We start from the raw sequence: 16,606 nt of genomic DNA, 5'->3' as shown, positions 1-16,606 counted from the left end.
GAATAGTTTGAAACAAAATAATAGTTACCACTGGATTATGATGTTTTTTTAGCCAATTCACGTCGAAACGGTGGCAAAATCGGACATGAAAAAAATTCACTAAAAAATTAAATATTTCACTGGCATCTTTGTTTTGTCAGTCACATCCAGTCAAACATTTTGAAATCTAAATAATTCACCCCTTTTTTTATAAAGATATTGGGAACTACCCCTTCCTCATCCCCCCGGGGCACACTATGACGACTTACCCTAAGAAAATTGTCCCTGGGTAACTACCTCAGGAAAAAAGTCTTTCTCTAAATAAAAATAATCGAGGTGATCACCCACCCACTTCTTAATTTCGCCGTTCCCTAATTTCCTGTCCTCTCAGAATTGGCTAGGAGAGCACGCCCCCGCCCCTAGACGCCCCTCCTATAACCGGTGTCTTTCTGAATGGCAAGGAGCGTAATGATTAAATTGCCACATGTTTAAAAGATAATGGATATAGTGCAAGAAACAGTGACCACCTGCTGTTGAACGATTTTTATATAAAATAATTTTTTAATGAACTAACAACGAGCATTTACAATTTATTTTGGTACGATTTATACTTAATTCAAAATATGAGAAAAAAATAGCGGAAGGTTAAAGGCTAAAACAGCTTTTAAATTTCTCTCGTTCTCGTGATGTTCTTTTCTATTAAATTTAAATAATTAACCATACCGCCCACGTGCACGGAAAAATTTAATCCATTTATTTCAGGTGCACGCCCATTCTCTATCCTAAAGCTCTTAATGGATCCGTCGGAAAGTTAAATTGAGTAAAACTAAAATGAAACTTGTGATGAATAATTAACGGCCTTGTAGGAAATGACGCTCGAGTGTAAGTGACCTGTTGTAAATAATGAGTGTTGGTATGAAGAAAGAGGTCAAAGGTTACAGAGTTGGGCCGAGGGTGGATGAAAAGAATGATGTTTCGTGTTCTGCATCTAGGGGGCGTCCATATCCTTTTTATCCCTTGCTGGTCGATAAACCTTTCTCGATCCAATTTCGCAGTGGTGTAGGTGTGTGCACCTTCAACGGAATTTGATAATACTTTGTTGTCCATCCAATGAATCTCACGCCACATTTGAGTAAATTTGATCGTATTCTCTAAGTAAAGCAAATTGGGATAACATTTCGCTGTCCATAATGAAATATTTGTTTCTGTTAACTCTGGCTGAGAAACGCTACATGATATTTTATATCGGATGGACAGTGAATTAAGATGGCGTTATGCTGTCCATACGATGTGAGATATGTTGGTACATCATATTAAGAAATGTAAGTGTATATAACTGACCTTCATGACCTAAGTGTCATCACAGCCTGATCGACTGCAGCTATTATCAGATCAAAAGATTGACGGAACCCAAAGTAGTTAACCATTAGCAATTTTGAATTGGTGTGTTGACGAGTTTATTAACCAGGATAATATCCACAGTCTCATACAATATGTGGAAAAGAAATTTTCCTTCTTTTTTTTAAATAAATATTTTACTCAATTAATGTTCTTTATGACCACCATTGACCATAGGACCCGATTATGTTGTTGCAAAGACTTAATCAGACTGTTATACAATCTGTTATTCTGGGGAAACTACTTACTTTGATTTCTACCGTTTTACTTAATCGTAAATTTTACTTAATCGTACAAACAAGTACACAAAACTAAATTGAACCTGTAGGCGATCTGAATGATGAAAGAAAAACTTCCTGAAAAGTATTATAATGTCTGCCATGAATAGTTAACATTTTGACGGATGCGGGCTCCGTGCCTTGGTTGAATTCATCACCAACTGTTTGGTTTACAGATACTATCAGTCGTCCATTATAAAACAAATTAGGGTGTTCGGCACAATTTTTATTGCTCCGAAAGAATTCGTTATGAGAATCTACTCTCATGTAACCACGATACCGTAATTAAGAATCATAAAATATTAACCGCATTGTTTGACAAGTACTCGAGAAAAATGGCAAATCGTGTTCGCTTAGATACGAAACCAACAAACAAACCACACACAAGATACATGTATACATGTAACATCGATTAAATCTTCTTCTTTTTCTGGTAGAAAATAGAGTTGTGTTGTTTTTTGAATGATTCTGATGTTAGTGACCAAATACATTGAACTGTCTTATAGTGGGAGTTACATAGTCGAAGTTCCTTTAAAGGGACAGATCAGAATTAGCATAAGGACGAGGAGGGGCAGCTTTTTCTGTAATGTTCAGAGTCCACCCAGCCTACACTGACTCCACTGAGCAGATGAAGAAAGGGGAGGGATAGGAGCAGTTTTTCCCCCAACACGATTTTCCTCTAAAGTAGAGCCCCCCCCCCCCCCGCCCCGCCCCTGGATATCTTGCTTTTATTCCATTGGTATTCACAAGGTTTGTAAAAACGTACACCTCTGCATTTATGTTTGTCACATTGGTAATATATAGCGATCGATCAAATCTATTGTATACCATTGACAAATTACTACGACACATCACAGCCATGCAGTTCAATAAAAATGTCAAATTCATTGGTACAAGTAGATCTGTCAAACCATCAGTCAGGAAGAGTGCATTATCAACGTATCCATTCGCTTGAGAGCAGGTCGATAAAATTCCTTTACCTATCCATAATCTTTTGTCATTCATACCAGCGAGCATGGAGAGGAGGATGTGTATAACAATCGAACCAAGGTCAACCATTAAAAGTTTGGTCAAAGCCAGACGCGAAAATCGATGAAAATTAATCAAATTAATCAAGTCGCTTTAGAGGCCTCGGCATACAGCAGATGCAAAGAGGATGATGCCGAAGCCAATCCTACCCCCTCTCTGTAAATTGCTTTCTCCGCATTTCAATGGCTGGGATCTCCCGCGCTTATACCTCGATCAATTTCAATTTAACAGTGCAAACACCCCTTAGGTACAATGCATCATCGATACACTATTGCGCATTGATGGAATAGCGGTCGGGTAGATGAACCCAGGCGAGGATGCGTTGCCTAGCAACAGGTGATGCTATTCTGATCGAGGAGCCCCACGAGTGTCTAAACGCCTCTCGCAAATTTAATCATCCATGATAATATTATGGAATGGTTTCGATTTCTTGTCTACTCTGCCAATCATAATGCAGTCGTAGAGAAAGATACTTCAAGGGGAAAATCCATGTTTCTTTTTTGTTTTTTAATTTTAACTGTGAGAAGGGGCTTGTCTTTGAAATTAATATGATACCAACTTGACTTCTCTGTCAATTGGTGAACGCAAACAAACCCTCCTACTTTCAGAGCAGGGTTACAAGCTATCCTGAAAATCATAGAAACTTGAAAATAAGTTCCCTTTCTTTTTCAGTTATGAACAAGTCAGACGAATTAGAGAAAATACACTATGATAGAAAATCAGGGATTTTTTTAATGGGTCCAAAGAGAAAGAAGTCAATCTCCTATAGTTTGCCTCGTGTCCAAATAGTTTATAAACTAGATGATTGGATATGGTGATCTTTTACTGTTTAAAATGCCTCCTTTAATGATCCCAGAATTTTGAAACTCCTTCATGGATAAATCAGAAAAAAAACTTGGGAATAATTCAGGGAATTTGTTTTGATGAAATGCTGGGAACCCTGTAGAGTTTAGAAGTATATGAAATTAGCAATTGATATATTTCTTGTAATTCTTCTTTCATTATCTATTTTATATTTCATTTGTTATTAATACATTAACAGAAACAAACTACAAAAATACATACATCATACTTTTGGCTTTAATGGTCAATGTCGACATTAAAAAAAAATTCTTATTTGACTTTTCTTTCATTTTAAAGGACTTTTTGGAGCCCAAGAACATAAAGCAGAAGGATGCCCAGATGGCCCTGCAGCATCGGGTCCAGAGAGCGGTCCAGGACTATGTTCTCAAGTCCATCGGGGAAGGCAAACTCGGCAACATCAAGAAGATCATGGAGCACAGAGAGTACCCACAACTCACCCAGTCTCTCCCGGCTGGACCAGATCACGGGCCTGGTATAAGCATCCATCCAAATCAACCAAAACGTAAGACGCCATGCACCCTTCATTCTTTGCACTCTTGATCGTTAAGTCAGACCCGTTAGCCCGAATTCTCAAAGGAGGTTTGTCGACAAACCTAGGTTTATGTGCGCCATATGACGCGTTTCAAACTACCTTGGATCGAAACTCGTCGAAACGCGTCATAATTATGACGCACATTAACCTACAAACCTTGGTTTCAAACGCGTCGAAACGCGTCATCTGGCGCACATAAACCTAGGTTTGTCGACAAACCTCCTTTGTGAATTCGGGCCGTTGTGTTGTGCTAAATGACTCAATAAAATTGTCATGCTAATGTTAGGGTCCAACCACTTTGTATTCCATACCAGGGGTACTGATTTTTTGTTAAACCATAAGACCGGGGTGGGAGGTGGGGTTGGGGTGGGGAGAGGGGTAAAGGGATTATCTGCTATTCATCTGATGTAATATCATAAGAGACATGTTGTGAATATACTCGATCGCTGAGCATGACTTAAATTAATGTTTGTATAATTATGAAATACATATAACAATAATACCGGATACCCAGTCCACTACCAAGCCCAGACAACTACCCCCCTCGGAATAAAGTAACTTCGGAATTAGACTCACCGATTTATCTTTATTGGAGCCGATAAGAACGCTAAGTGATACTTGACTGAAATGTTCATATATGTGACGCCTTTTTTGTTTGTTCTAAAGTAAAATTCAAACATTGGATTATGAGGAGCAGAAAATGTTCACGCGGTAAGAATCAAATGCGGTACTTTCTTTGTTACTTGAAGTGGGCAAATGTATTATTGTCTATGCACTGTAAAACTTTGGGGAGATCATGCAACCCGTACAATCGAATTATACTGAACCTTATGTTAAAGTGTGTGCAGGGCAGTGTTAGGGGCTACATTAGGGACTTTTAGATTTGCACGACGAGAACGTGGACTGCGACGTGTGACATCTTTTTAATGCAATGCAATGTGAAGTCCTTTTAAGGTACTGGCAGTGACATCACATTGCCTTAAAAGGACGTCACATTGCCTTGAAAGGATGTCACACGAGCAGTTCACGTTCTCGTCGTGCAAATCTAAAAGTCCTTAATGATGCAGTGACGGGGCACGGGAGAGCACGACCATTTTGGGGAACAACGAGACACGTATACTATTTCTGCACTATACTTTCATCCATGAGGTTTGGTTTGGTGTACTTCACGATGATAGTTGAATATATAAATCTTTCAAAACGTGCACGTGATTCTTGATCCACTTACAGACATATCTCGTAATTGAATGTCGTCAACTTTATTATTTTTAAATATTTTTTTAGCTTGGAAATTTTGAACAAAGATTTCTTATCCTGCACCAAATACACCTATTTTCTGAAAGCGGTATGATTCTTCGCGAATTTTGGAAAATGAGTTGATGCACCCATGCTATTTACACGCACCAACAGTGGTGGATTTTTTTTTCGGGAGAGGTATTCCATGGAATAGATAGTCCTGGGATACTGAGTTTGCCATGAACTTGTCCTAGACATCATACTAATATTGTGTATCTGTTTTCTCATTTTTGTTTAGATGTTGACCTGAATGGATTCATCGCGTCATCATTGAATATTCTTGAGGATAGTCAACGTGTTGACAAGAAAGAATTGAAACGAGAAAGTAAGTCAAAATAGAAAGAGGGATTATCCATGCAGGTTCGTCGATGTGAGGAGGGGAGAGGAGGGGAGGGCAGGGAAGACAAATGGATTATAAGAGTACAATGCGTACATTATGTCATCTCTTATTTTCTTTAATTCTAGAAGAGACGGTCAGTCGAATTGAAACGAGAACAGAAGTCAAGTTAGAATAAAAATCTTCACGGAGGGGCGTCGCTCCATTTTCAGGGTGGAGGTGGTGGGGGGCAAAAATATATTGATTTGACATGTTGGAAGCATTTACCACGTACACTATTAATGTCATAATGGGAGGCGGGGTAAACTACCCCAGCGTATGCCTTCATCGATGCCCTTTTATCTATTTAACTTTTGTGTAATTTGGAACTATCAGATTGGTGATAAATGATGAGAATCAAAGGTCCAGATTATGAAATTGAGAGAACTAAGAGTGTTAGAATTTTCAAGAGTGTTTTAAATTAAACCACTATTGTGCCTTTACAAGGTATCAATCTGCGTTTGCCACCTCCTACCCATGAGATAAACAGAGTTGTTAAACATTCACGGTCATTACCAAACTGCAGTTGCCATACATGATGCATGGAACAATTTGGCTAGAGATAGGATGGGAAAATTTGGTAATTTCAGGTCATGAAAAACTTGAGAATATTGATAATTAAGATAATGTTACGATCATTGTTTGAATATGTTTACATCAATTTACACACGTTATCATCTTAATAAATTTCTTTATACTTCATAGGAGGAAACCACTACAAAGCTGCTGCAAAGACCTATGGCCAGATACCTGCCACGCCCCCGCCCCGCCCCCCGTCGGTCAAACTCCAGACCCTTTCCCGCAAACCCCTCCTGAACCTCAGCACACAATCCATGACACTAGGCACTAAGACCAAGAGGACCCATACCCCACCCACCCCTCCCCTGCAAGCAAGGCGGCCCAAGTCGGTTGCGTATGAGGCCCAGGCTGCTGCTTTAGCTGGGTCAGGTGCGTCGACACCCATGCAGAGGCCGGTGCTGTACAGATCGAAGACCGCTCCGGGTCAGGTAAGCCAAAGCTAAAGGAGATGGAGTAAAATGGATGATAATAATATTTTGTGATTAATCAAGACTTATAATAACATTGCCGTGGCTAAAATCTAAAATCGAAGCACATTATCTGTTCCATAATTAACCAATGTCAATGAGTTTGTTCATTTGTTCACATTAATTTGGTTGGAGAGATTCCCGAAATTTGTATTCTTGAAGAAAAAAAAAAGCATGTGATTACAAGAAAAATAGCTCATAACCCCCCCCCCCCCCCCCCCCCAGTGAATTATTGGAGGACTAATTGGTTTCAGAAATCAAATTTCAAGAAAAAGAAAATCAAAGGAAAATAATTGATCCTGGATCCGCGTCCACGTTCCTTTTTACCGATTCACCTTTGGTGAACTCTCTAAAACTAAACAACACCCTAAACATTATATTTAATAGACCTTATTTCTCTGAGTGACCTGCACGTTCATGTAAATTGAACGTTTGTGGTGGTGATGGACATGATTAATTCTTGAAAAATATTTGTGATAATTGGAAGATTCTTCGTGCTCTTGTTTCTTATACTTATACTTTATACTCTCTTAATTTCTAGGACTTAGATTTTAAAACCTTCTTAAGACTTAAAAGAATGTCAAGTCTTTAAGATTTTTTTTTTACTGAAAATTCGATTAAAGATTTGAACGAAATTGACTTCTGCAAACGAAAATATAAGGACTTAAACTTCTCGCCAGTCAGATTGTTTGTAAATAATGTAATGCATGCATGCGCGCGCAGCCAAAAATAAATCTTATTGGAAATTGAATCCATTGGACTTTAATTTTTAGTTGTTTATAGGGATTTAAAATTCTTACGATAGCCATATACAAAATGCACACGTTTTGGCCCCTGCTTATAAATCTCATGAACTTAAAATATAAACTATTCGGACTTTAAAATAAGTCTTAGAAATCAAGAGAGTACGTGTTGTAAAGGTTACAGCATCAATGGTGGTGATTTTTTCTTGATCTCATATTTAATTTGTTTCCTTGTGTGTGTGTGTGTCTAACCTTGCACTTGACTAACAGGCTGAGATGGAAGGGAAAGATAACAGTAATGAGAATGATGACGAGAAGGCAGTCGAAGAATCGGTGAGTCACCAGTCTACGATGTACATCAAAAAACGCCCATCGAACACTAAGAGCGATATATTAAAAAAAAAAAGATCCAGGCTCTGTATAGACCTCGGGAGAAACAACGACCCCCCGGTCGCCCCCCAAGGAAAAGGAAAAATAATTGAGAAAGACTTTTAGTGTCTAAAATGTTATTACCCCCCCCCCCTACCATCCCCTCTCCCTTTCTTTCGGGTCTTAAACAAGTCGGTAAAACCCTTTTCAAAAAACAAAAACGGGGGGGGGGGTATAGTGTTAAACCCAGGGGGTAATTTATGTGCCCCCGCACTTTATCAATGGAAAGGTCGGTCTGGTGTGCTCCATTTCCGCTGAGATTTGCTCCTATGTGTATCGGTCAATACAATTAGTCATTGCTCATTGTGAGGTGTATGTAATCAATATTGTCACGTCAAGTTTGGTGCTTTGTTACCGCTCGAGATAACATAACACACTTCACTACTTTCATTTTGTGATATTTTGTTATTACATAAATCGATGCCATTGTTTCTGAGGTACAGATTTCGAAAGTAGATGACTATTCCTGCCAATCATTGAGATTTACTTAAGTCGTGTACCTATATAACACAATCGTCAGGTTTTGAAGAAATTCAATTTTAAGAGCGATTAACTATTTTTTATTATTTCCTTTTGAAGTCTCGTTAGGGTTATGGAATGTGCAATTGTCGTGCCACACGGCTCAAAGGTGACACAAAAGACTAAAACAATTATCTTAGGTTGATTTTTTCGAAAGTCTTTGTAATTTTGTTTTGTACTTTGCATATGCCTATTACGAAAGAAACGTTGCAAAAATATAAACAAAATGAAATTAAACTTGATATAGATTTGGTTCCTTCGCCACATTGTTGCTTTTTTTTTTTTTTTTTTTACCTCCGACTGACTATCGGTCCTTATATTTTGATTAATTATTAAGTAAATACGATCGCAATTACTTTCGAAAATCAACACAAGTGCAAAAATCACTATGCTTTTTTTGCAAATGAAATCATGACCGTACTACGTAATACGTCATTGTCGTGTTCGCATATTTCAAATGGTGTTATACAAAGCCGTAGAATTATCCTAAGTTGCCTTTTTCGAAAGTAGTTTCGATCTTGTAGTTGTACATCAGATGAGTTGATGTATGTATCCGTTTTTTTTTTCTTTCCGCAGCATCCGGCTCCAAAAGCAACAACCGATAGCCTTGCACCAAAGATGAAGGCTTGGGTTGAAGGGGCTACAGATTTTGGTAAGTTCCACCTCACTTACATTTGTGATACCCAATTACTCCAAAGAGACCGACATCAGTGAACAAAATGAACAAAATGAACAAAATTATTGGTTCGAGTTGGAAATTAAACGCAAAGCAATTGCCGTCGAACTATAATGTGGTTAAAAGAAGCTGATATTGGGACAGGTTTAGGGTTGCAGTTGGGTTTTAGGTTAGATTTAGGATTAGGCTTAGTTATATGTCAGGTCCAGGCTGAATTTAGGATTTGGGTTAGTGTAGGAAATTATCGCTTCGCACTTGTCGCAGGACTATGTGTCGTAGATCTTCTACTTATCTCAAAGGATTAACATAATATCGGTGTGTGACAAATTGAAAGTCAATCAGAGATGTTCCTATAACATCGCTGGGTTCGAGCCAAGAGGGCGCTCACCCTGCGGAAGGTTTATCGACGTTGCGTCCTTGTTGGGTCTGGCTTGACAATCATACCCCTGCGGTGACCGGTCCAACTTTCAATGGACCAGAAACCATTCCTCACCGCAAGCGACATGACAATGACAGTTTTCCTTTGTCCTAAATTGTTAGTCAATACCACGCTGTAGTTGGCGAGCCCCTTGTTCATGTTGGTGTTGCTTAGGAGTTATTACCTTATCAACTACCAGGGTGTCAACAAGTCGTGTATAAGTTTGGTCAAGGAAAGTACAAAAATGCCGTTCCAACGCGTCAAAGTTATTCCTATTAAAGGTAGGTTTCATTGCAAAATGCAAAACAATTTTTATTGATCCATCGAGACATGCCTCTTATAGTCCTCCTTTTCAAAAAGGGCCCATTGTTCTTATTGTGTTTATTATCTTGGTCCGAAAGGCATCACGATTTTGATAGGCTTTCAGGTAGTGTTCGGACCCATCAACAATACACCTATTCATAGATTTCATAACGACTTATTTTCTTGCATCCTGCAGAGAAAGACGTCGCATACAACATGCTTCAATCTCTGAATGGCGCTCAACCAGTTCCTCGGCCCGCGGCTCCTGGAAATGCTATGATGAATCCACGCCGAAGCATGCCAGCCAACAGCAGAGTCCCAGCCGCCACTCACGTCTACAACCCGCCTTCGCCAGCCCCTAGACAAGCAGTGCCGAACAGGAATGGCCGAGATGATACGCATGTGCAGGCCTGGATGAGGCAACTAAGAGAGAAGCTAGAGCTGTAAGCATTTCTTTATTATTTTTTACTTTCAAAGTAATCGTTTTTGAGGACGCTTAAGGACTGATGACTCTAACAAGGTAAGATGTAGCATGATGCAGGATTTTGTCAAGTCCACTTTCTCCAAAGAAGCGGATACGACATCATTGAAACTTGTAAATGATGCAGAAGAGAACGGATATCTACTTCTTAATTCCACGTCAGAAGTGAGGCGATTCCTCTCGTCCCCAAGAAGTCGGTTTCCTTAGGTTCCGTGCTTCTCCTCATCTCTCATCTCAGTGGGTCGATCTACCACTGCTTAATTCACAAATCTACCTATAGATCTGGGAAGGAATTGCAACATACTAAATTTAATAATCAAAGTTGCAGAATCTTTCTTATTGATGTCTTAAAGAGCCACAGCGATGGTGAAATAACAATGAAATTAATGTGCATTTAGTCAGAAATGGCTCGCATTGGAAAGATATAAGAAAAGTCAAAAGTTCCCGATGTGTAGCCGATTGGGCCTCTTCTTTCACTGATAGGCTTACGATGCTCTACAAACTTAGTTCTCTATTCATATCTGGCAAAAAAATCAACCTTTTGATATCTTCATATTAGTCTTCGTTGCCATTTTATTTCAACCTTTGGTTGTGGTTTGATCGGCCGTATGTTGACACGATTTTCGATCTCGTCACCCTGCCCTCAAGAGCCGCACCTTTCATTGTCAAAGCTCACAAAGAATTCGTAGTTAATCCAGGATTTTGTTTTGAAGTGGGCACAGTTTCTTAAAGGTATCACAATTAAAGGGGCAACATTTTTGTTGTGGATGGGTTTCAAATGGTCCAGACAGGCACAGGTCGTTCATCCGCCGCTACAGAGAAGTAAGATACAGATTAAAGTTAAAGGCGATATTAGTTCTGTAACAAAAAATAAACAAAAACCATAATAGGCATTGCTCCGATCCTGGATCGCAGAAATCTACTTCCCTTTAAATAAAAAATATGGAAGTGGAGCATGGCAATCTTGTTTACTGTCGGCCAGACAATCGATCTTGGGCTGAGACTATAATAATGGATGATCAAAAGTATTGATTTGTTGCTTTGTCCGTGTCTCTGTCTACCTGCATACTTGGTTGATTGCTGACCGTGCGGTGATCTTGGACAATTCTTTTCATTTCGTTTTGTTGTAATGATATGTGTCGTACGTTGGAACTGTTCGTGAGACATGTATTTCCTTTAGTTCCGTGTTCAAGAAGTATTATTGGCAATGTCGACAGGGAGCTAGATATGCTATATACTTCATGTAAAGTGCCCTTCCGTCTCGATGGCTGACGATGTAAAACTATTGCGCCCTCCATCTCGTAAACAAACAAGTTTGAAACGACGTTTATACATGTACTTAAAAAATATATATATGTTGATTTACTCTTTGTACCAAACAAATACTAATGTTGAAGTCTTAAATTTGAAGACTTCTTTTCCACTTCTTAGAATTTTTACCGAGCACTTTTGGCAAATTTATCCTTTTGTGTATCCTCTTTCACCATTTTCCCAAATGGGAAAATCTGAAGTCTTCTTTTTTTTTTAATTTCTTGGTTAACAGTACTTGTCGACAACTTCTTTTCGACACACCTTATCCTTTCAAAATATTCAAACGATGCCCATTTTCAAACTGTTTAATTAACGTCTTATTCCCTTCTATTATTCCCTGTAAATTTCAGTCAACAACCAGGGTTGGATGTTCGTCAGCTGCCAAAGTCGATGGCTGCCTCCCATCCTCAGGCTCCGCGTAAGAAGCGGGTCACCATCGCCGAGGAATACCGGCACGAGAACAGCCACTTCATGATGACCAAGCCGACGTACCGACGCCATTTTATCATCGCACCGGACTGGGTGTCGGAGAGAACCTCTCATCGTCGGCTTCAACAGCAGGGCTGGGCTAGGAAGAGCAGGCTCGGTAGCCAGGGTGTAGGGTATTGAACCTAGGCTGTAATCATTACCATCATAATGCCTCGGTCACACCGCTAAACCAACACCGACGCCGAACCGACCGATTCTTGGTCATTCTGGGGTATTGTGTTTTTATGTTCGGTCTTTAGTCGGTCTGGCGTCGGTCTCGTTGCCTGGTGTGACTGAGGATTTACCATTGTCATCAGGATGGTTTCAGTTATTAGAAATGAGTTCTATGACACATTTTGACATGGCGATTGCCAAAACAGCATCATTTGTTGATCGGAAAACTGGCGGCTAGTTTCAATATGCCGGTACATGTTTGAGAAAGGTGTCGGGATTGTAGAAATTAAAACTGTCACAAGTAAATACATTTTGGGATGTGTCATAGAATTCATCTCTAGTAAGTTTTCCTTGTTATTGTTTCTGTGCTTTGCCACTAGAAATGCTAACTCGGGAATGAGACAACTGAATCAATCATCTTTCAGAAGTTGCGATTAATTTGCAATGTATTGTCCATGTATTTATAAAAGAAAAATCCTTTATCATTTGTTTTGTGCTGAATGTGAAATCACGACCAAGCCTTTACTCTATTTGGGCGCGATGTGCCTTAATAACTTAACATATTAGTTGTTTAGCGTGGGCTCAATCGTAACTGAAGAAGTACGGGACGTCATTGAAGGGACAGGGGCCGTCATTATATGGGCACGGTGTTAGAATGCAAGCGAACAAAAAGAGTTTGGGTTGGGGTCATATCATCTTTCCACTATTGTTTACCTTCTTCCTTTTTTATTTTGGTGATTAATATGGGTATGTGCCGTGCCCGTGTCCCACCCTTCCCAACGGTAAACGTTACACTTTATTCCTTCCAAAGAGTATCATACATTATTTCAAGTTTGCCTTGCGAGTTACACCTCACGAGTTACACCGATGAAAATCAACGATGGGGATCACTAACTGTTGCTGCAAAAATGCAAAAAATAATACATATTTTATAGTTTCAGGGTCGGATAAATCCCGACCCCATATGTGTAAATTAAAGTTTTTAAAAGGAAACGGGAGGCGGTATTGTATGTTGAATGCTAAAGGTAGCATGCAGTTGCCAAGAAAAGTACCATTAATAATAAATATGATAGGGGATACAATTGATCGTAATCATCAGAAGATAACAAATAAATTGCGTGCAATTAGTAGTCGTCAATTTATCATGTGAATAATTATCTTAAAGGTTATAAATCAACATAAAGGGTCTTTTTGTTACTATATTATACTGTATTTCATTAAAATGTTAGCAATTTACTATCGAATTCCGTCCTATTCTCAATCATACGCAATCTTTACCCGATCTTTCATTATTCTTCATCATAATGCACCTGAAATTTGAATATAAATCAGGTACATGTATTAGAAGTTGAACAATTAGATCAATATGAGACTTAATAGTAAAAGCAAAATGTTGCAGTGTGTGAAAACTGATGTCAGTTGATTTAATTAACTGTATGTATTCGAATTATGTGACTAATCTATCGTGGTTGTTTCTTTTCTAAAATATTTGAATGGAAAATCTTATGATTCTCGAAGTATATTGTGATGGATAATTTGATATATTTTATAAGATCGACAGATAGTCATATTCTATGAAAAAAAATTATTTTAAAATATGAGAGGAAAGATTGTTTATTTTTCTTGTACATATCATATGTAATTGTGAACATGTCAATTCTATTTTTGTACGATTCTACTAATTCAGAAATAAATCGCTAAGTATTCTGCAATTAGTTCTTGTGAACAAGCAGAAAATCACTTGAGAATAAGCTATGCAATAAAAGGTAGTAATAGAGAAAATAATATTGGGTTGTATTATCGTAAAATAGTAATATCGTTCTATTCTGAAAGTATATCTTATCATTATTAATTCCAGTTATGTTAATAGATGGAAATAAATACATTTACACGATGGCTCTTTTTATAGTTGCAAATTTAGATTTTACTTTATCAATCAATAAATTTCTGACTAGATTTTCTGAATATTTAATTAGACTTATCTTGACAACACTAAAGATTGAAAGGCTAAAGCATTAATTTACGTATACATACACTTAAATACCTGCGAAATAGATTTCAGATTACATAATAACCGTTTTCTATTTCCTTTGTTTATTTCCTGTTGTAGAACTGGTATCCATATATATTTTTAGTTCGAGCTCAGATTATATTCGCCGACAGGCATTTTCTTAATTTGGTTAATATCAAATTAAATGCACTAAATATAACAACAAAAACACTCATCATTTAAATGAATGTAACGTGTTTAGAAGTTTCCTAATTTTATACTTTATCCTATATACCTGGTGTAAAATTTTGACTGAGGATGGAAAATTAAGCTCCCAAACATATCATATTCATTTGTATGCTATGTGTTTTTTTTGTTGTTGAAACTGTTAACATGTCTCCCTTTTGTAGAAAAAAAAGGTAGAATTATGAGCAATGTTAGACATTTTATTGGTAATGGATATGTAGAAGCTGGTTTCTTCTACCATTATTGCAAAGAAAAAAAAGTAGGTTTAGAAAAACAATACCAACTGTCATCATTAATCATTTTCAAAATAGTAGATTTCACTATAATGACGTGTTACATAATCAGTAATGACGTCAGCAGTATATGGTGATAACTTTGTGTGAAGAAAGAAAGAAAAAATAGTCACGTTTGAATATAAAATATATTATTTCTGATATTTTTCCCCACCTTTTTATGCAATCATTTAACGATTATATGTATTCACTAATTTTATCAATCAATTGCATGTGTATGTGTGCTGAGTACGCAATAAAAAGTACTGATAATCTTTCATTCCAATTTATGTCATGTCTATCAAATCATGGACCTACTACTGCAGTAGGTCCATGATCAAATATATATATTTATATATATTGGAGGTGTGGATTGGCACAGAATATGACTTTGCGAAATGCTAAGAGAGAGAGAGAGAGAAGAAAAAACGTAGTAATGGGGAGAATGAGAGGGAGAGAGATGGGAAGAGAGGAAGGGAGAGAGCGAGGAAGTGAGAGAGAGAGGGAGAGAGAGAGAGAGAGAGAGAGAGAGAGAGAGAGGGGGGGGGGGGAGAGAGAGAGGGGGGAGGTATATGTGAGCAAGAAAAAAGAAAGTGAAAGACAGTATGTTTATGATGATACAATGATGAAAATAGAAAAAGAAACAATTCTAACCCAATAGGCGTACAATATACAATATCTTATATTTGTTTATCACAATATCAAAATAATCTTCTCTTAAATTGAAAAAGTCACGTCAGTAGCAATGAATGCATTATGAAATGTCTTTTTTTTATGCCCTCTTATGTAGAAAAACTAAAATTTACAATGATGTGATAATGAATCCCGTTTTGATTTATAAGATCAAAATAATTACACATACGTACACGCACACTCTTTCTCTCTCTTTCTTTCTTTCTTTCTCTCTCTCTCTCTCTCTCTCTCTCTCTCTCTCTCTCTCTCTTTATTTCACTCTCTCTCTCTCTCTCTCTCTCTCTCTCTCTCTCTCTCTCTCCCTCTTATTTATGTCTTCCCTTCATTTGAATATTTTCTTATTATTGCAAAGCACTGCCACACAAGAGGTTTTTATTTGTCTAATTGTGAAGGCGATTCATAATCGTTTATTAATGGTCAATGATTTTGACATCGGGTACGCTACTAACCCCAATAATGAATAAAATGGTGACCAATTAAAGACATTTAAACCATATTATCATATTATTAATTATCGAATAAACAAAATTACACACACAGGAAAATTCACATGGTCTATAGTTTATAGAAGGCGATTTATATCATTTTACGTAAGGTCATAATGTAAAAAAAACTGATTAAAAAACAATAAATCAATAAAAAAAAAAATGACCAAATTAAAGAGATCGTAAAAAGAAAACAATGATAGAATACATTAAAGTAAACAAATAAAGAAGTCTCATGGGCCTGTCGAATAACCTACTTCGTTTGATGATGTGACAAGAACAAAAATCACACTGCGTGCAGTTGAACTTCAGGTGGCAGCAGACATGATTTACGGTAACATTGAATTGACACAACACTTCCAATCAATTCTATCTCCTCGATTCGGCATTGTCTATTGCCTTAATTGGCCATTTGTGGCTTACTCTCTTCTCCGATTTGACAGGAAAATTTACGCAAAATACAGTGGTGTATCGATGGTGCAAACATGGTAGCCATTAATGTAACAAAAGGGCGGGGGATGCGAGGGGTCGTGTCATGCATTTTCGTAAGCTACCATTTCCTCTCTTTCTTTTCCTTTCTCTCCTATTTCTATAATGATT

The 16,606-nt window shown here is 37.7% G+C and overlaps 1 protein-coding gene across 3 annotated transcripts in view; it reads left to right on the top strand.

Annotated features, from left to right (window-relative positions):
* The window catches only part of LOC592490, a 28,602-nt gene extending 13,488 nt beyond the window's left edge, over positions 1-15,114 (top strand). For 2 of the 3 annotated variants that reach the window (XM_030977257.1, XM_030977255.1), the window contains exons 2-8: positions 3,825-4,050; positions 5,615-5,701; positions 6,458-6,759; positions 7,812-7,874; positions 9,066-9,141; positions 10,083-10,329; positions 12,029-15,114. In XM_030977257.1, coding sequence (XP_030833117.1) covers positions 3,825-4,050; positions 5,615-5,701; positions 6,458-6,759; positions 7,812-7,874; positions 9,066-9,141; positions 10,083-10,329; positions 12,029-12,287 — 1,260 coding nt within the window. In that variant the 3' untranslated portion in view covers positions 12,288-15,114. The remainder of the gene's footprint in view (positions 1-3,824; positions 4,051-5,614; positions 5,702-6,457; positions 6,760-7,811; positions 7,875-9,065; positions 9,142-10,082; positions 10,330-12,028) is intronic. The other variant, XM_011673198.2, reaches the window with a different exon arrangement.
* The last annotated feature ends 1,492 nt before the right edge of the window (positions 15,115-16,606 follow it).

This window comes from Strongylocentrotus purpuratus, unplaced genomic scaffold (genome assembly GCF_000002235.5).
Source record: "Strongylocentrotus purpuratus isolate Spur 01 unplaced genomic scaffold, Spur_5.0 spur5_scaffold_9, whole genome shotgun sequence".
Taxonomy (NCBI): Eukaryota; Metazoa; Echinodermata; class Echinoidea; order Camarodonta; family Strongylocentrotidae; genus Strongylocentrotus; species Strongylocentrotus purpuratus.
This window is presented reverse-complemented; position numbering and strand designations above follow the sequence as displayed.